Genomic DNA, 21,378 nt, shown 5'->3' with positions numbered 1-21,378 from the left:
ATGCAATTACATTTTAAATAAGTCGGCCCTTATCCCCTGCGTGTATAATCACGACCCGGCCCTGCCCTCCGCCCTGCCACATTCCTCCCTCATTCTCTCAGGCTGGGGAGCCCCCGGCATGATGTACACCCCCCCCCCCCCCTTTCCCTGGGGAGGGGCGTGCCTTACGCCCCGTCTGCCGGCAGGTCATCCCCGTCTACCTGGATGAGGGAGGGGACAAGAGGAGGGAAACTGTAACAGTGTAGTAACCCCCAAAAAAAAAACACTGTAAAATTTAAACAAGAGGGAAAAGGTCAACGCAGTGAGAAAGAGACAGAGAGGAGAGAGTTGAAAAAAAACACTTACACGCCAGTTCTCCGATACGCCGTAGCATGTTCCTCGGCCCCTCCTCCACCCTCTAACGGACGACAGCCATGCCTTTCCAGGCGGATCGGACGCAGTCCTCCAGCCCCTGGCAGATGCAACGCCCCGCTGCGTTCTTGGAGAACAGAAGGTGTCTCCCCCACCCCTGGCAGCGGTTCTCCCACTCCAGGCGGTCGGCAGCGAGCCCCTACCCACATTTCAGCGGCTGGTAGGGGACACCTCCACCCCTGGCAGTGGCCCTGACCACTCTAGGCGGTCAGTTAGGAGCCCCTTCTCCCCTCGCGGTCGGCGGACGTTCCTCCACTTACAGGCGGCTGGGCTCCTCGTCCCCCGGCAGATGGCCGCGGCTGCTCTGTTGGGGTGGACGGTAATGGCGAGAACTCTACTACGACATATCCCTCCTCCTTCCCGGGTTTCGGCATCAGTGTAACGTAGTTCAACAGAAAAGAGGCGGCGAGAACCGGCTTGATGACATAGATAATATTTTAATGATTAACTTAAACAAAAGACAAACACACACACATGACGGACATGTCCGTAAACTATCTCTCTCTCCCGCACCATCCTCCGCAGTCAGCCTTTATCCCTCTCGGAGGCTTGATTAGCCTGATAAGGGACCGGGTGTGTAGAATTACGACCCGGCCCCGCCCTCCGCCCTGCCACAGTCTCAAATTACTTCAGGACCACTGACATCAGAGCGACAGGTCTGTAGTAATTAAGTCCTTTGATATTGGGTTTCTTTGGGACAGGGATGATAATGGAGAGTTGGAAGCAGTAGGAAACTTCACACTGCTCCTGTGATCTGTTGAAGATCTGTGTGAGGATTGGGGCCATCTGATCAGCACAAGATTTTAGACAAGTGAGTGAAAATGAATTTCAATTTTCTTTTCTTTACTTCTGTTTCTGGAAAACTCAGCACACATCCTCTTTACAGGTCTTAAGTGCAGGTTGAGTAGCAGGAGGGGGAGGAAGGGGGTTGCAGGAGGTGTTGGTGTTTGTGTGATGTGAAGATCAGAGCGGGTGTGGGGTATGAGACTGGGCTTTTCAAATCTACAGTAAAACACATTCAGGTCGTCAAACAGCTGTTGATTCCTTACATACCCCTTTTCCACCAACAAGAACCAGGTGCTGGTTCAGAGCTAGAGCTAGTGCCGGTTCGGAGTTGGTTCGACTGATGAGCCTCCAAAGAACCGGTTTGCTTTTCCACAGGCTAAAGAGCCAGCACAGAGCCAGGACTTACGTCACTGTATACTTCTCATCTTTCCCAGCAACGTTAGCGCGGTGGCGCCAAACACAAACACACCAATAAACAATGGCGGACGTTGCTTTGCTATTGATGTTCATGGCTTTGTGGACCTACATCGGCATCCAAACACGGCGGATCCAACGTGTTCGCGTGGCTCGCCTTTATTTGTACAGACGGAGATTACAAGCGAGAGTAACGGTATGTACATAACATTTATTTTTAACAATAAGATGCCGACTTTAGCCTGAGATTTATATTTTAGCCTCAGCATGTTGCTAACCTCCTAGCATCGATTTAGCTGATAATCGATCACATTGCAGTTAAATTAAAATGTATTAAGCATTGGTTGAATAAGTTTTCCGACGCTGTTTTGTGAAAACTCATATGTATATGTGAGCTATAACGCAAAAACCACTCACAGTAATAAAACTAAAACTAGATAATCTGCAGAAAAATGTGTCCACTGTCAGTGTTGTTTTATTATAGGCTATATTATGTTTTTTTTATTAGTATTACTGCAGCTGTAATATGTAGCCTATTAAAAATGTCCAAATTTAGATTTATACATGGTTTTCACTGGACAAGAAGGCTATGAAAATAAGTTGTCTGAAAAGACAATGTATGACCGTAAAAAGACTGAAAAAATCCTTATAAAGTAGCCCTGTCATTTAAGTGGTACTTATAGATGAATTAATAAACACTTCACTGCTGCAGCTCAACTGTTTTTATAGTACTGTATACTTGATAGAAAATATACCTATACCCTATTGCCCATAAATGAAACTTATATATACAGTGTATATATATATATATATATATATATATATATATATATATATACTGTATATATAAGTTTCATATATATATATTTTTTATCTTTACAGGCAATCTTGCAGCTGAAGGCAAGGCGGAGGCCACCTGTAATGTGGGCATACCCACGATCTGGCCACTGGTGGGACACAATTGTTCCGGATTTCACCCCTTTACAATTCATGCAGAATTTCCGTGTATCCTCAGAATCGTTTGAGTACAACTGCAGTCAGGTCAAGCATGCCATAGGGAGAAGGAACACAAACTACCGTTTGTGTGTCCCAATCCGAATGCGTGTGGCAATTGCCATCTGGAAACTGGCCACGGGTGGTGAATACAGGACAATCAGCCATCTTTTTGGGGTAGGCCTCAGCACTGTATTTATTTGTGTTCAGGAATTCTGCAACACAGTCATCAAGGTGCTCCTTCCCATCCACATAAGATTTCCTGATGCTGAAAAGTTGTTAGAAATGGCCACTTTCTTTAATAATCGTTGGAGAGTTCCACAGTGTGTGGGTGCAATTGATGGCAGCCACATTCCAATAATTGCACCAGAGGACTATCCACGAGACTATTTCAGTCATAAAGGCTGGCATTCTATTGTTCTGCAAGCAGTTGTGGATGGCAAAGGTTTTTTCTGGGATGTTTGTGTTGGCTATCCAGGGAGTGTGCATGACGCCCGAGTGCTACGACAGTCACATTTGTGGGAGGCCCTAAGTGACGGGGAATTACTAGGGCAAAACAAAGTGAGCATCTCTGGCTGTGATGTTGGACATTACCTGATCGGTGATCCGGCATACCCCATGCAGAATTGGCTCATGAAGCCCTTTTCCGACACTGGCAGACTGACCCCTGAACAGCACACCTACAATTACAGGCTGAGCAGTGCACGATCGGTTGTGGAGATGTCTTTTGGGAGATTAAAAGGACAATGGAGGTGCCTCCTAAAAAGAAATGACTGCAAGCTGGAGCTGAGCAAGAGGATTGCACTGACCTGCTGTGTGCTCCATAACATTTGTGAGGAACATAGTGATAATTTCACTGAAGAGCACCCAGACAGGACTCTAAACATTGAGCCTCCTGTTCAGACATTAACTGAGCGTGCGAACACAGAAGGGGCTGACATCAGAGCTGCATTAATGATGCATTTTAACGGAGGGAACGAGTGATTCTTTGAATACACCAATGCCATATTTTTGTAACACTGCCGTTTGTGTTTGAGGACATCTGCACTTTCATAAATTGTATTATATTCTCATCCATTGAATAAACCCTATTATCTCTAAAACTATGCATTTTGTGAATAATTTCATTTTGATTTTAGTCATATTTAATGTTGAAATGTTATAGAATTTTATATGCAGCTAATCGCTTCACCTGATTAACATGATTAATATACACATTATTTATGAAAATACACCAAATCACATAAAAAAATAAACCCACAAACCATATACGATATTTGATAAGTGTTAAAGAAACTGAACCAGACATTTGTATTAATAAACATGTTTACCCAGGTGAAAAAGACGTACAATTAAGTGTATTAAAAATGTACTTAAATATGTTTTTAGTACGATACAAATATAATGTAATGCATTTTTAATACACTTAATTGTACGTCTTTTTCACCTGGGTATTTAAACAAAAACAACCAATACAAATCTTTATCAAACTTTGAAAATGTAAAGTGCAGTTAAATAAAAAAATTTACATAAAAAGCAGCAACCAAAAATACTGTGGTGGTATATTTGCAATCATTTTTGCACTTGTGCCTCCATTACGACCACCATCGCCCCATGAGTCCAAGCAGAGAATGTGTGTCCGCTCTCATGTCCTGACGCTAAGGCATCGTCCATTTCTTTGCTGTGCTGCAAGAACCTCTCATCTGCCCTTTCCAAATATTGCACCAGTTCTGAGGTACTGTCTCTCTTCCTTTTTCCTGTGTACAGCAATAATAGCAGATGACAGATCATCAATGATGTGTCATAGCATTGCAAATAATTGTTTTCTGCAGGGAATTACGGGTATGCATCTGCTATATTAGTTATATAAAAAATATGTATAGCATCATACTACATCACTATCACTTCAGATTTTGCTCATGTCCATAAAAAAGCATCAACATTATATTGTATATAGCAAGTTAATAACTTTTCGGGGCTGGCAAGTTTCAATCCCTGAAGAAGCCTATGGACTAGTGGAGGAGTGATCCAGCCCTCAGATTTCATCAAAAATATCTTAATTCCTGTTCCAAAGATGAACGAAGGTCTTACGGGGTTGAACAACATGAGGGCGAGTAAATACTGACAGAATTTTCATTTTTGGGTTAACTAACCCTTTAAATGAAGAAAAAATATAAACATTTCAGTACCTGATAATATATAGTAATATACAGTCACATCTCAATGTTTGCATAGTGTATGATGTGACCATTTGCACTACCAAGTCTTACCCCGTTCTGAAGATGCTTCTCCAGAGCTGCTACACGACGGCACGGAGAGCTGCAGCCCAGCGGTGGCGGCAACTCAGCGTTGTCATCATCACGGTCGGTGATGGCAGACAGTTCTATAAAAAAAACAAGACAGTGCTTTAAAAAATATTGTCCATTACACGTTACACACTGTTCTGTGCTACTTTATACAATGAAATCACAGATAATACAATCCTAGATAGCCACATTGCAAACACTGATGTAAGAAATTAGAACCTCACTAAACAGCTAAGAAACATGCTCGGAACAAGTAAAATAATCTAAAAAACAGAACTTACCAGGATCGGTGCAACTTTGCTGTAGCGAATCATCCACCATTGACTCGAGCATTATTGTTGCCGAGTTCAGCGCCCCGGTCACCTGGCATGCCGGCCTATCGCCGAAAACAGAGTCGAGGACGTCGAAATGTGGGTTTCGACGAAGGCGACCATTGCCGCTTCGACCGAGGTCCTTTTTTTGGTCCCTGTAGTCCTTCTTTAGTTTTTTAGTTTGTTGCTTATCTGTTGGAGGTTCGGTCGAACCCGCTACAGCCATCTCTCGCTGAATTTGCTGCAAAACCGGTTTAGATCCGCAAAGCCCGTCTAACTTACCCTGGACTTCTGCAGAGGACCAGAGTGCAACAAAGCAGCTTGTTTCCTCCTCTGACCACAACTGTTTTTGTTTAATCGCGTCCATCGTGTTTATCTGCTAATTCAAAAATGCCGGTCACAAGTTTCTGTTCGTCTTGATGGTCACGGTAACCCCACCCCCAGCCGCTGACGTAAGCGGTTCTTACTTCTAGACCAGCAATGATTTGGTGCTACTTAAGAACCACTTTTACTGGTTCGGAGCTGGTGCTTTGGTGGTCGAAAAACAAAGAACCGATTTGAAACTAGGCTCTGGCTCCGAACCAGCACCAGCTCTGCCTTGGTGGAAAAGGGGTAACAGAGTTGGGGGGATGGTGTCTTGAAGTTAGTAATGTCTTTCAGGCATCTCTACACTGATTCTGGGTTGTTAGATGAATACTTGTTTTTCAGTTTCTCAGAATAGCTTCTTTTAGCCACTCTGATTTCCTTTGTCAGTATTTTTTTGGCCTAATTATTCAAGATTTGATCCCAGCTTCGGTAAGCACCCTCTTTGTCCTGACGAAGCTGCCTGAGTTTGGCTGTAAACCTTGGTTTGTCATTGTTGAACTGTATTTTATTTAATATGTTGCATATTTAACCAATGAATGTCGTAGTTAATGTAATATGTTATGATATTAACCCAGTAGTGTTTTATTCATTAGGTAGAAAATAAAATGACGTGTGTATATAACCTATAAGAGAGGAGTCTGCCTGTGCAGAGTAACATGTTGGGAGCTGAGCTTAAGGTAAAAGGAAAAAATACTGTGTTGTAAATTACTGGACAAGTATTTGATTTGATTTAGAGAGAAAACATGTATTAGAATAGTGCAACCTAAAACAAAATTACATTACATTATATACCAGAATAAGAAAATGATACATTACCAACGACAGAGCATGATGTTTTGCAGGCGAAGCGTCGGAGATGGTAACAAAGGAGAGCTCGTTGATGATTAAGAAAAGCATGGAACAGGCAATCTAAAAGGACTTTGGAGGTGTTCTCCTTCCCTTCTGCTGTGAAACTCTGTTACAGTGTTATAATCTGTCTTTTGTAGGAATTTGCTCTGCTGTACACTTCAGAATCAGAATCAGTTTTATTGCCAAGTATGCTTACACATACAAGGAATACCAGTGCACAACAATACAAAAACAGCAGCAAGACAGAAAATAATTATAATTAAACATATACGTGCACACACACAGACACACACCTTCATACGTACACACACTTACATAGTGCAAATCTAAAACAAATCCGTTATATAAAGTACAAAAATACAGTATGTTACTGTATTTTTGCACCAAACCATACAGTTATTGAAGTGCAGAGGACAGACTCAATGACTGCTGAGTAGAACTGTATCAACAGCGCCTATAGCAGGTAGAACTTCCTCAGCTGGCGAAGGAAGTACAACCTCTGATAGGCCTTTTTCACAATGGAGTCAATGTGTGTGTCCTGCTTCAGGTCCTGTGAGATGGTAGTGCCCAGGAACCTGAATAACTTCACTGCCGCAACAGTGTTGTTTAAAATGGTGAGGGGGGTCAGTGTTGGGGTGTTCCTCCTTAAGTCCACAATCATCTCCAACGTTTTGAGCGTGTTCAGCTCCAGGTTGTTATGATTGCACCAGTGAGCCAACCATTCAACCTCATTTCTGTATACAGACTCATCGTCTACTCGCATGAGGCAGACGACAGTGGTGTCGTTTGCAAACTTCAGGAGCTTGACAGAGGGGTCCTTGGTGGTGCAGTCATTGGTGTAGAGGGAGAAGAGTAGTGGGGAGAGCACACATCCCTGGGGGGCACCAGTGCTGATTGTACAGGTGCTGGAAGTGAATTTCCTTGTCTCACAAGCTGCTAACTGTCCGGCATAATGCTGATAATCCACTGACAGATAGACATGGGAACAGGGAGTTGGTCTAACTTAGTCCGGAGAATAGCTGGGATGATGGTGTTGAAAGCCGAACTGAAGTCCACAAAAAGGATCCTTGCATATGTTCCCGGTCTGTCCAGATGTTGCAGGATATGATTCAATCCCATGTTGACTGCATCATCCACAGACCTGTTTGCACGATAAGCAAATTGAAGGGGATCTAGAAAGGGTCCAGTGATGTCCCTCAGTTGGGCCAACACCAGTCTCTCAAATTACTTCATGACCACAGATGTCAGGGCGACAGGTCATTAAGTCATTAAGTCCTGTGATTTTTGGTTTCTTAAGGATAGGGATAATAATTGAGCATTTGATGCAGCATGTGATTTTACACTGCTCCAATGATCTATTGAAGATCTGTTTGATGATGGGGGCCAGTTGGTTAGCATAGGATCGGAGGCACGCTGGTGAGATGCCATCTGGGCCTGAAGACTTCCTCATCTTTTGCTTTCAAAAGACACAGCACACATCATCTTTACAGATCTTGAGTGCAGGTTGAGTAGCAGGAGGGAGGTGGAGGGGGGTTGCAGGAGGTGTTGGTGTTTCTGTTTAGTGAAGGTCCGAGTGGGTGTGGGATGTGAGATTGGGCCTTTCAAATCTACAGTAAAACACATTCAGGTCAACAACCAGTCATTGGTCCACCACAGGGTTGGGGGTAGGAGTCCTGTATTTAGTCATTTGTTTCAGTCCACTCCACACTGATGCAGGGTCATTAGCTGAAAACTTGTTTTCCAGCTTCTAAGTGTAGCTTCTTTTAGCCACTCTGATTTCTTTATTCAGTGTGTTTCTGGCCTGATTATACAAGAACTTATCCCCACCCCTGCAAGCATCCTCTTTGGCATGGCAAAGCTGTCTGAGTTTACCTGTAAACCATGGTCTATCATTCTTGAATGATAAAAAAGTCCTAGTAGGGATGCACATGTCCTCACAGAAACTGATGTATGATGTAACAGTATCTGTCAGCTCATCCAAGTCTGTAGCTGCAGCTTCAAAAACACGCCAATCAGTGCAGTCAAAGCAGGCTTGTAGTTCCCACTCTGCTTCAGTGGTCCATCTCTTAACATTCCTTACAACTGGCTTTGTTGATTTTAATTTCTGCCTGTAGCTCAGAAGATGAACCAGACAGTGATCAGAGAGTCCCAAAGCTGCACGTGGGTCAGAGCGATATGCATCCTTTATTGTTGTGTAGCAGTGATCCAGAATGTTCCTGTCTTTGGTGGGGCATGTAATGTGCTGTTTGTATTTGGGCAGTTCACATGTGAGATTTGCTTTGTTAAAATCCCCAAGAATAATAATAACTGAGTCCAGGTATTTTTGTTCAGCGTCTGTGATTTGATCAGGCAGCTGTTGCAGCGCTATGTTCCCAGACACGTTTGGAGCAATGTAAATACACACCAGAATAAACGAGGAAAACTCCCGCGGTGAGCAGAAAGGCTAAATTAGTACAGCACATTCTCTTTAACGTTGTGTGGCAGCGGGGGCGTGGTCAAGCGCCCGTCCGGGAGAGAAAAGCGGTAAGGGCGCTCACACCTGGGCTAAATTATGTCTAACACCTGTCTCTAATTGCAGTAGAGCGAGGAGAGCGGATAAAAAGCCAGCAGCCGCAGAGCAGGGGGAAGAGAGATCGACAACGAACTCAGCGTTCGAAGACAGAGACATTGTAAATACTGTGTGACTAGAAAGGCAAATTAAAAGGCTTACCGTGTCTCGGAGTCTTGCTTCCTGTCATCCTTACAGTAGCATTACACGTTGTTACATCTGTAAACCAACTTTCATTGATGTAAAATTATGTTCCACCGCCTCTCGTTTTCCCTGTTAACTCCGTGATGCGGTCCGCTCTAAACAGCTGAAAGCCCGGCAGATGTAATGCGCTGTCCGGAATGGCTTCACTCAGACAGGTTTCTGTGAAGCAAAGTGCAGCAGAGTTTGAAAAGTCCTAATTTGTACATGTGAGGAGATGTAGTTCGTCCGTTTTGTTGGGAAGAGAGCAGAGATTCGCTAGATGAATGATCGGCAGTGCAGTTCGAACACCACTCTGACGGAGCTTGACCAGCACGCTGGCTCGCGTCCCTCTCTTGCGTCTCGTAGCGCGTTTAAACAACACAGCTTCGACTAAAATGTCCAGCAAAACGTTGGAATATTCAAAAAGATTATCTGGTATGTGCTGCCGAATGTTCAGCAGTTTGTCCCTGGTAAAACTGACTAGGAAAAGATTACTAAACACAGGACAAACAAACAAAAATAAAAAAAAAAATTGGGAGAGCTCCACACCGAGGCGACCGTCTGCGGCACCATCATTGAAATAAATGACAATTAAAAAAATAAAAAACGGTGTTTAACAAACTTCTGATTTATTCTTTATTATTCTGTTTTCCATTATTTTACACATTCATTTCATATCACAAACCAAGAAGGGTCTTTTTATTCCCTTTATTCAGTCTCATAATTCTGTTTCAGACTAGTTTATATCTTCTGGACGTACAGAGAGTGATTACTACTGATTTTAAAGGGATATTTCACCCCAAAATGAAAATTCTCTCTTTATTTACTCACCCTCATTATATCTCAGGTTTGTATGACTTTCTTTCTTCACCAGAACACATTTGAAGAAAAATGTCTGAGCTCAGGAGGCCCTTGAAATGCAAGTGAATGGAGATTTGTATTTTGAAGCTCCAAAAATCACAGACATCATCAATACAACTTCAGCAGTTACATTTTAAAGCGATACGATATTTTGGACTGAAACGGTTGAATATTTTAGTACTTTTTAACAATAATCCAACGCTTCGCTAGAGGGTGGTGTCCAAGTGGTCTCTCGGGTGCCATATTCGTGTATCCATGAATACAGATGTAATCTCACATTCTCCACTCAGTTGAGACATCCAGGATAAGCACAAGAAGGCACCACTGTAAGTAAAGAAACAGATAATAAAAGATCTAAACCAAAACCAACCAAGCTACTGTACAGCATTTCTGCTACTCGTATTATTAGCGCTGCTCTTCTGGCTGTGACGCACGTGTGCCAGTTCTCGCGCGTTGCCAATGCAATTACGTCACATGTGCATACTGCAGCTGACAGGAAGCATGATTTCGAGTTTTAAAAAGTACCTAGAGATTTACTTTTTCACACCAAAATTCATTCGTGCCATTTTAAAAGACATTAATTTAACCACTGGAGTCGTATCGATGAAGTTCATGCTGACTGTGATTTTTGGAGCTTCAAAAGAGAAATCTCCATTCACTTGCATTTTAAGAACCTACTGAGCTGAGAACGTTTTCTAATTTTCTTCAAATGTGTTCTGGTGAAGAAAGTCATACACACCTGAGATATAAACTATCCCTTTATATATAAGACCCAGCCAAGTTTGTATTACCTTAAACTTAACTGATCTACTTGAAAACATATGTAATAAATGAAACATTTTCAAATATCGGAACATAATAATAATATTGGCGTATTCAATAAATAACTAACTGCTTCATGTAAAGATGCAAATTCTAGTGTTAGATTTATCATTCAATTTATTTTCATTCAGCATTTTTATAGGTGTACAAGACAAAACTGTTTTACTTAAAAGAAATAGTTCACCCAAAAATGAAAATTCTCTCATCATTTACTCACCCTCATGTCATCTCAGATGTGTATGACTTTCTTTCCTCAACAGAACACAACCGAAGATTTAATTTAAAAAAAAATTTTTTTAAATAAAAGTTGAGAAATTCTTCTAAAATATTCAATTGAATTCAGCAGATGAAAAAAGACATACACATCTGGGAAGGCATGAGGGTGAGTAAACGATGAGAGAATATAATTTTTTGGTGAAATATTCCTTTAAGGGCCAAGACAGCAATAAAAGAAACAGCCAGTTAAACTTTAGCCTGCCATTAGTTTAGCTGTCCATCATTCTGTATTACTCCACATATGATACAACAGGAAATATATACATACAGTTCCCAGATTTACCTTAAACAACATGATCAGAATATACTCAGCTGAAAGTTTGATTTCCACTTATTTGTGTTCCTTCAGCAACTGGCCAGATTGTACAGTAAATGAGATTATAGATTATACCAAACCTGAAATACTACAATAATCCTTACCACATACCTGTATTTACTAATAGTCTTTCTCCCACTGTCATGACATCATGGGAATTTATGTAAATTTAAACATAAAATTTCACAGATGACTCATGCAAACACAATATACTTAAAAAAAAAAAATATTAAAGAAAACATTTGAATTAATATATTAAGTGGGCTACCAATGTTTACTTAAAGCAACAGCCTCATGGGTTTTCTTCCAGTCTTTTCATCATTATTTGGACACATATCCTGTTCTTATGTTATTGTGTTGCCCCATTCCCTCCACTTGTCTATGATGACCTACACGGTGCTCCATGGCATAACTAATGCTTTGAAATTTTGTACCTCTGTGCTGACTGGTACCTTTTCACAATGAGATTCCACACATGCTTAGTAGACTCTTTACAGTCCATGGCTTCAGCAGTCAGATGCAACCAAGAGGATGCCAATGTAACGGCTTATCTTCAGTCTGGATTCTTTAGAAGAATGGATGATCATTACTTTTGCACAAGAGTTTGAATGTGATTGGATAATTCTGAACACATTGGTTTTAGTGTTAGTGTTTCTTTCAAAGGAGTAATTTTATTATTTGACTTTCTCTGAATTGCATTCCAATGACATGCAATTATCTACAGATTGCTTATGGCAATGTACTTTTCTATGATTACTTAAAGATCTTGATTGTTTGAAATATTTCCCACATGAAGTACAGTGGTATGGTTTCTCTCCAGTATGCACACGCTCGTGTCGTTTTAGGGCGTATGACCGATAAAAACTCTTTCCACATTGATGGCATGTGTAAGGCTTCTCTCCAGTGTGAATTCTCATGTGAATGTCAAGGTTTTCTTTACGCGTAAAACTCTTCATGCACTGCGAGCATATGTAAGGCTTCTCTCCAGTGTGACTTTTCATGTGCACATGAAAATGTCCACTATTAAAGAAACTTTTTCCACACTGATGGCAAGTGTGAGGCTTCTCTCCAGTGTGATATCTAATGTGATTATTAAGGCCTCCCTTTTTTGTGAAACTCTTTCCACACTGGTGGCAAGTGAAAGGCTTTTCTCCAGTGTGACATCTTATGTGATCCTTAAAACCTCTTTTCCGTATGAAAGTCTTTCCACATTGAGGGCACGTAAATGGTTTCTCTCCGGTGTGACGTCTTAAGTGTACCCTAAGATTTTCATTCTGTTTGAAGCTCTTTCCACACTGATGGCAAGTGAAAGGTTTTTCTCCATTATGACATCTTATGTGCTCCTTAAGAGTACTTTTCCGTATGAAACTCTTTCCACAATGACGACAAGTGAAAGGTTTCTCTCCCGTGTGAATTCTTATGTGTCTCTTAAGACTTTCTTTCTGTATGAAACTCTTTCCACACTGATGGCAATTGAAAGGCTTCTCACCAGTGTGACTTCTTATGTGATCCTTAAAACCTCTTTTCCGTATGAATGTCTTTCCACATTGAGGGCACGTGAAAGGTTTCTCTCCGGAGAGACATCTTAAGTGTACCTTAAGATTTTCATTCTGTGTGAAACGTTTTTCACACTGAGGGGATGTGCAAGGATTTTTGGCTTGAGTTTTGGTTTGTGAGCTACTAAAAGATTTTTCTTCAGTTATGGAATGAGGATTCTGATGTTCCTCCTTCACTTCACTCAGTTCTTGACTTTCCTCTTTCACTTCAATCGATTCTTGATTTTCTTTTTTAATTTCCATCAAGTCTAAAAAGAAAATATGAAAATCAATAAATGTGACCTTTATTCACTTTAATTATGTTATCATATGATATTTTAAAGGAGTGTTTAACAAACTATCAGAGAGCTGTAAAGGAAGCTAAATAAATGTTTTCTCTACATTAATCTCTGATAATGCAAATCGACCAAAGGTTTTGTTCAAAACAATTGATTCTGTTTTGGACGGCACCTAAGAGAAATGTGAAATGTTTTTAAACTTCTCTACTCACAAAATTGAGCAGATTAAAGGTGCAATTGTACTTCCCAATTTGATCAACCACTAAATCCTTCCCCATCCAGCTCCCTGACTCACTTTGAACCAGTTACAACAGTTAGCAGATGTAGTCTCTATTCTTTCTCTACACCTTCTTAAAGAAGTTTTCATGACTATCAGTTCCAGTGTGACAACTATAATTAACAGCTCATTAGCAAGTGGAGTTGATACAAGTAGTTTTAAACATGCAATACGACATCCTTTGTTAAAATAAAAACTTTTTTGTATCTGGCAATATATCCAACAATTACAGACCAATCTTCAAACTGCCTTAAATTTCCACGCTTATGGAGAGTTATTTATTTGCAGCTCTACTCCTATCTAAATACATTTATCATTTCAGTCTGGTTTCAGACACTTGCACAGCACTGAATCTGCATTGTTGATGGTCACTAATGATATTTACTCTCCACTGATTCAAGTTCACCTGTCGTCTTAGTTTTATTAGATCTCAGTGCCGCGTTCGACACAATCGACCATAATATTCTCCTCAATCGCCTTGAATGTATAGCTGACATCCAGGGGATGACCACCAGTGGTTTTCCACCTATCTAAAAGAAAGGACGTTCTCTGTGAATATAGGTATTTTTTCTTCTACTTCGGCTAAATTACAATGTGGTGTCCCCAGTGTGGTAATCTTAGGACCCTTGTTATTTTCACTGTGCTTCCTCTGAGCTCTATTTTAAATAAGTACAGCATATCTTATCACTGTTATGCTGATGATTCCCAATTTTATTTCCCAGTGAGTATAGATGATGAGTATCTGAGAACGCCCTAAATTGCTTCAAAGATGTTAAACATTGGCTGGCAAATAATTTCTTACAGTTAAATGAAAACAAAACTGAAGTTCTGATTTTACATTCCTCCATGTCCTACTTACCTGGCCTGGTTGCCCAGTTAGGTCCTCAGTCTTCAAATGTACAAGATCAGATGAGGAGTCTTGGAGTGATTTTAGACTCATCATTACTTTTCAATAAGCAGATCAAGTGCTCCTGTCAAAGGTAGCTTTTTACACCTGAGATCTATCACTAAAATAAAAAAAATTATTTCCCAAAAACACATGGAGATTGTGATCAACTCACTTATTTCATCAAGGTTAGACTATTGCTACTCATTGTACATTGGTCTGCCCTAAACTGTGTTATCCCACCTACAGCTAGTTCAAAACGCGGCAGATAGGCTTTTAACTGTCACAGATACACAGACTCGATGGTAGTGTTAAACCCGGAGGTGTAGTATATTAAGGGATTTAGGGGAGCTGGTGAACCTGAGTGCACACTGCAGTGCAATGGAGAGGAGATCACAGGAACTTGACGATGGAGCAATGGAGTGAGGAGCTTGAACACGCCGTAGCGTTGGAGAGGAGAATTACGTGGAACATTGCTGGAACGAAGGAGCGAGGAGCTCTGGACGATGACCATGAAACATCTAGGAGAGGAAGCAGGTAAGTGAGTCTATGATCAACGTGTGAGACCAGACCCAGAGTGAATGGAGAGTGGAGCTTATATACTGTGAGGCAGAATGATGTGGGAACAGGTTTCAGGTGCGGGTGATTAGTACTCAGGAGAGAGAGAATGTGGAGTGTAAGTACTGGGAGTGTTAGGCGGAACTGTGACATTACCCCCGCCCTCTTTAACCTGTTAACCTTTGCCAGAGCGCCAGCGCACGGAAGAGTTTTTTTCCCCCACAAGTTTAATGTTTATGAATAGATTTAACGTGAAAGAACATCATTAATCTTGGCAAACTATATATCATTTTAAAGGTGTAAGCCTCAAGCATCGATGATAGAGCTCTGTTTTTTGATGAAAAGCTTATAATGAATGTATTTCTTGCATTTATGTAAGCAGTACAGATCAAAACACACGTAATCAAAAGCGGAGTACATACCAGTAGTGTCGTAATAACGAGCCACACACGCATCCACTGCTAAAAGTTCCAGATTGAATGGAAAGGTGAGGGTCCACTGAATAACATCCCATAGAGCATTTTTAGTCCAAAGAAACAATAACGTTGTAACATCGATGGTTATTCCTTTGTTTACATCGAGTTTCTTCAGGGTGAAGTATCATACTTGTCGGTTATGCAATAAAATTATGCATAAAAACAGACTCCGGTAGCCGAACGTTATATGGGTGTGTTGCTTAGAGTGTAATGAACAAATTAAGACCGCACACACACACACAAATACAAAGATAGGCAATATATAGGTCAAAATATCCAAACACTGCGGTCAGTTTTTCTGGCGTCATGAAATGCTGATCCTATTATTTTGTCTTTACAACGAAAGCCAATGAAAGAATTGAAATTGTATGACTGATAGAAAATGTAGCCAAGCAGTGCACGATTCCAACGATACACGGAAAGTCTAAATTCCTCGCGAACAAGATATTTTTTTATTTATTTGAATCAGCCACTCTCTATTGAGGAGCTAACCTGCGATGTAGGCTGTGACCACACCCCGTCATTTGACAACAAACAAGCCATAGTAAAAGAGCGGTTCCCCAGTCAACATCTGTTTTCGCGTCTTACTTACTGGACGGATTATCTCATCAAATGGATCGTCAAAAGAAGTTTTTTCTGCTGAAGATGTTTTATTTGCGATCACTCGAAGCAGCGATGACGAAATTGAGGAGAGTGAAGACAGCGTCGAGGGTGATATGCTTGAGGACGGAAAAGATGGTCCAATTTCACATCGGTGAGTTGCTATGTAACATGCACACATTATACGTGTCTAAACGACTGCCCATCAGTTTGATTGTATGGACGACCTTTAGTATGAATGCTGTCTAAGCGACTGCCCATCAGTTTGATTGTTGATTTATGAATGCTGTCTAAACGACTGCCCATCAGTTTGATTGTTGATTTATGAATGCTGTCTAAACGACTGCCCATCAGTTTGATTGTTGATTGAATGGCCAGCCACATAAAAACTATACAGAATTATTTACTTGACATGCGGTGCTAATTATCTTTCCATTCTTTCCCATGCAACAGCTGTGTGGATTATTTTATAATTGAAAAAGCATGGAACAGTGTATATGATGACTAAAATAGCTTGCAGTACCCTTCATAACATTTGGTCATTAGGTTGCTTTTTGAGGTATCCAAGGAGGCTTCTTGGTACCTGGACATAGTCTTGGAAAACATATTGCAGAAATCTCATTTTTCATAATATCTTCCTCAAATGTGAAATATAAACTGATGAGACTTGTGGCTTTCAATCAATTACCTAACTGGATTCCTCCAGGTTCGTTTTCATTTATTTTTTCATAAAATAATGCAATGTTACTTGCAGTACAAATTATCTTCAAGACACTTTAAATTCTATAAATGTTTGTCTGTGTAAGTTTTTCAACTTTTACATTTGGGTAATAAACTCCAAAGTGTCTTCTTTTTAAATATGTCTAAATTGTGCATGTAGAGCAAATTGTTCAGTAACTACAATTATTTTAGTTTGGGGATGTCATTTCTGGGGATGTGCCTCACGCAGGGGAAGGGAGAAAGGGAACTGACATAGTCTTGGAAAAAAGCTTGCAGGAACCCCATTTTTCATTATATCTTCCTCAAATTTGAAATATAAACTGATGAGACTTGTGGCTTTCAATCCTTTCCCTAATTGGATTCCTCCAGGTCTATTTTTATATATTTGTACATGAAATAATAAAACATTTTTTGAAGTTCACATTATTTATGAGGCACTTCAACTTTTATAACTTTTTATTTGTTTGAGCATTATCAACTCTGATTTATTGTTAGTAGGGTGCCAAGTGTCTTCTTTCCAAAGAGACCTTAATTGTGCCTGTGGTACACTGTTCTCAGGAGCTATATTTATTTTAATTCAGGTATGTCATTTTCAGCTGTGAGCCCCTGAGTGGGGGTGAAGGTTAACAGGTTAAAAGGGCGACTCCTGGCACCCCAAGACAGATGAGGGTGAGAAATGGGGAAGAATGATCCCAGGAGGATGAACGGGGCCTGGGAGGCGGCCGCAGGACAGGGACAGGCCCAGGAGGCCCGGGAGCCGGCCACAGGGCAGGGTCTGGAGGCCTGGGATCAGCCACAGGACAGGGACAGGTTCAGGAAGCCTGGGAATGGGCGGAGTCGTGGAAGGCGGAGCCATGGAGGACTCCGGAGGCGGAGCCATAGAAGGCAGAGCCATGGAGGACTCTGGGGGCAGAGCCATAGAAGGCAGAGCCATGGAGGACTCTGGGGGCAGAGCCATAGAAGGCAGAGCCATGGAGGACTCTGGGGGCGAAGCCGTAGAATGCAGAGCCATGGAGGACTCTGGGGGCGGAGCTGTAGAATGCAGAGCCATGGAGGACTCTGGGGGCGGAGCCGTAGAAGGCAGAGCCATGGAGGACTCTGGGGGTGGTGCCGTAGAAGGCAGAGCCATGGAGGACCCGGGAGGCAGAGCCCTGGAAGGCAGGGCCGTGGAACACTCGTGAGGCGGAGCACTGGAAGGCTCAGGGGGCGGAGCACTGGAAGACTCAGTCATGGAAGACTTGGGAGGCAGAGCCCTGGAAGGCGGAACCGTGGAACACTTGTGAGGCAGAGCCGTGGAAGACCCGGGAGGCAGAGGCCTGGAAGGCGGAGCCGTGGAACACTCGTGAGGCGGAGCACTGGAAGGCTCAGGGGGCGGAGCACTGGAAGGCTCAGCCGTGGAAGACTCGTGAGGCAGAGCACTGGACGGCTCAGGGGGCGGAGCACTGGAAGGCTCAGGAGGCGGAGCCCTGGGAGGCTCGGGATGCGCTGGTTCTGGGACGGTCGCGGCTACAGGCGCTGGCTCTGGGACGGTCGAGGCTGCTGACGCTGGCTCACTGATGGTCGGGGCTTTAGGCACGGGCTCGCTGACGGTTGGGGCTTTAGGCACGGGCTCGCTGACCGTGGCAGGCATGGGCTCTGGCTCGCTGGCCATGGCAGGCGTGGGCGCTGGCTCGCTGACCGTGGCCGCTGCTGCTGGATGCAGCAGTGAATCGGCCACTGGGAACAGGATAGGGTTAGCCCCCCCAAAAAAAATTTATTTAGGCGTGGAGTTACCTTGGGGACAGGGGCCGTGGAAGGCTTGGCGACAGAGGCCGTGGAAGGCTCGGAGACCGGGGCCGTGGAAGGCTTGGAGACCGGGGTCGTGGAAGGCTTGCAGACAGTGTGGAGTGATGACTCATTCCATCACGGTGAACACACCGGAGCGTTGGAGAGGAGAACTACGTGGAAAGTAGCTGGAATGACGGGGCGAGGAGCTCGGAGAGGAGATCACGGGAACTTGACGATGGAGTGATGAATGAGGAGCTTGAACACACCAGAGCGTTGGAGAGGAGAATTACGTGGAACGTTGCTGGAACGAAGGAGCAAGGAGCTCTGGACGATGACCATGAAACGTCTAGGAGAGGAAGCAGGTAAGTGAGTCTATGATCAACGTGTGAGACCAGACAAAGAGTGAATGGAGAGTGGAGCTTATATACTGTGAGGCAGAATGATGTGGGAACAGGATTCAGGTGCGGGTGATTAGTACTCGGGAGAGAGAGAACGTGGAGTGTAAGTGCTGGGAGCGTCAGGCGGAACTGTGACATTAACAGGGTCAAGAAAGAGGGATCACATTTCTCCGCTTTTAGCATCTCTACACTGGCTTCCAGTGAAATTCAGGGTCGATTTTAAAATTCTGATTTTTTCTACAAGGCACTATCTGGTCTCGCCCCAATTTATCAGTGACCTTCTAACCCTTACTCCCCAACCAGAGCACTCAGGTCTTCTGATCAACTTCTATTGAAGGTTCCACCTTGTCACTATAGATCCAAGTGTGCCCATGCCTTTTCTGCAATAGGTCCTAATCTATGGAATAGTCTCCCTTTCCATGTAATGTCAGCTTCATCATTAGCCAATTTTTAAATCTTCTTTAAAAACATATTTTAATTATGTTGCTTTTGAGTAGATAATTGAACAGGTTGAAATGGATTAATACATGATGTTGTATTTAAATGTTTTAATTTAATTTATTATGTTTTATATTTAACTTTAAATCAATACGTTTTTATACATTCTGTATGTTGGATTTGTAAAGCATTTTGGGTCAACTGCTGTTGTTTTTAAATGTACTCTATAAATAAAGGTTAACTAATTTATCTGTATTTAAATGACTGCGGTCTATATGTTGGCTATGCATACAGTAGGTATCCATCCAAAATAGGCTTGCTAATACCGCTATCACTGCATAGAATTTCAAAAGGCCAGAGCTAAATGCCTCAGAGCTCTTTCTCACAACATCCTGACCATTCAGTTTGTGGCAATAATGCTTGTTAAGATTGTTTTGCTCACCACCATAAAATAGAAGAAACAACATATGAACAAACGCAAGTTCACCACAATATTGACTTGCTGGAGGGACGCTGCAATGGAGAAACATGATAAACACTTTCTTTCGACATTCAGTGTTCACAAGGACGCCCAAGCAACTGAGACTTATTCATTTACATTATTATTTATTCACATTTAATTAGAGAGAATTATCATTTGTGAGTTTTTTTTATACATATACACAGACGTTATGAGCAAGCATCATTAGGCAACATATTCAAACAACCGTAACTTCCGAAAACCGTCAATAAGCTGAGCCTGTGCTTTCTTTTAATGTGCACATAAGCTAGCCTACAGGATTATCAAATGTGAATTTGAAAATTCTACATTTTCTCTCGGGACACCCCTGAACCCACATTCATTATCATTCCACAGTCACAAGGGCTTCTATGCCCCATACTTGGGTATCTAAATCTAAAGAAATATATAAAAATATTTAATTTTGATGTAAAAATATTCCAACAAATACTGGACTGCTGTCACTATGCTTCAGAACAAACAGATGATCTTTTAACATTAATTTTCAATTGATAAACTATAAAATATGTTTTTAAAAACTATAAAAGTGTGTTTAAACTATATTTAATTTTCATAAAAATAAGTTTGAGTATTTTTTTTTTTCAAACCTATTTACATTTACTTGAGTAATATTATTTCCCAGTACTTTAAATTGTATTCAAGTTCTTCAATATAATACTTTTACTCAACTAGATTTTCACTACTGATTATTATATTGGACATTCTCATTTAATTATACAATAAAAATCATGTATTACAAGCCATATTGCAATAGATTGTGCACCTCCGACAAATCTAGATGTTTGCAATTCAAAGTCATGATCACTTGGGGCCATTTTCAAAATCATGTTGTTATATGAGTTATTATTGGTTTGTTAACCATGTTATTTGCCAGCTGCTCTGGTTTAATAACTACAGTCAAGAAATGTGTTCAACTGTCTGAATGTAAACAATGAAGAATGAACACCAACCTGTTCGTTCGTCAGTGTGTTCGGTTTTAATTCTGCATGCTTCTCGATAACCCATATCTTCACTCTCCTCTTTAATAAACATCTTTACAACAGTGTCACACAGATTTCACTTGTTTCCTGGAGTGTTACTGCGTTACAGACAACTCGCAAATCTCCCGCCGAAAATAAACACCGGAAATAAAACTTGTGAAGTCACTGAAGAAATAAAAGAGATGAAAGTCACACATTTATTCTCATTCAGCGCGAATAATTTTCATCATCATCATCACCGTCATCTGCTTCTTTTCTTCTTCTTCTTGTCTAATGGCGATTCGCAAACTACAATTGCTTATTATCGCCACCTATTGAACGCATCTGGACCAGAGAGAATTTTTCATTTTTTGTCTCTGAGACATAATGGGACTTTACTTACAATATACAATGAAGTTTGGAATGTAGTTAAAACAAATCTTTAAGACTCCTCCACAGTTACAGTCTCCAGTCCAGGAACCTCAAAAGGATTCATTTAAAAA

At 41.6% G+C, this 21,378-nt stretch overlaps 2 protein-coding genes across 2 annotated transcripts; one reads left to right on the top strand and one right to left on the bottom strand.

Moving 5' to 3' along the window:
• The first annotated feature begins 2,532 nt into the window (after positions 1-2,532).
• LOC127647504 (uncharacterized) lies at positions 2,533-3,588 on the top strand. The gene has a single exon (XM_052131772.1). It carries the CDS (start codon positions 2,533-2,535, stop codon positions 3,586-3,588), a length of 1,056 nt encoding a protein of 351 aa, XP_051987732.1.
• Positions 3,589-9,846: 6,258 nt separating this feature from the next.
• LOC127647421 (gastrula zinc finger protein XlCGF52.1-like) lies at positions 9,847-21,146 on the bottom strand. Its single transcript, XM_052131640.1, has 2 exons — positions 20,867-21,146; positions 9,847-13,246 (listed from the first exon to the last, which is right to left on the bottom strand). The coding sequence occupies exons 1-2, from the start codon at positions 20,946-20,948 to the stop codon at positions 12,117-12,119; spliced, it is 1,212 nt and encodes a 403-aa protein (XP_051987600.1). The 5' UTR covers positions 20,949-21,146; the 3' UTR covers positions 9,847-12,116.
• Between the last annotated feature and the right edge of the window lie 232 nt (positions 21,147-21,378).

This window comes from Xyrauchen texanus, chromosome 8 (genome assembly GCF_025860055.1).
Source record: "Xyrauchen texanus isolate HMW12.3.18 chromosome 8, RBS_HiC_50CHRs, whole genome shotgun sequence".
NCBI classification, from domain to species: domain Eukaryota; kingdom Metazoa; phylum Chordata; class Actinopteri; order Cypriniformes; family Catostomidae; genus Xyrauchen; species Xyrauchen texanus.
The sequence above is the reverse complement of the archived record's forward strand: the minus strand, read 5'-3'. Positions and strand labels throughout refer to the sequence as shown.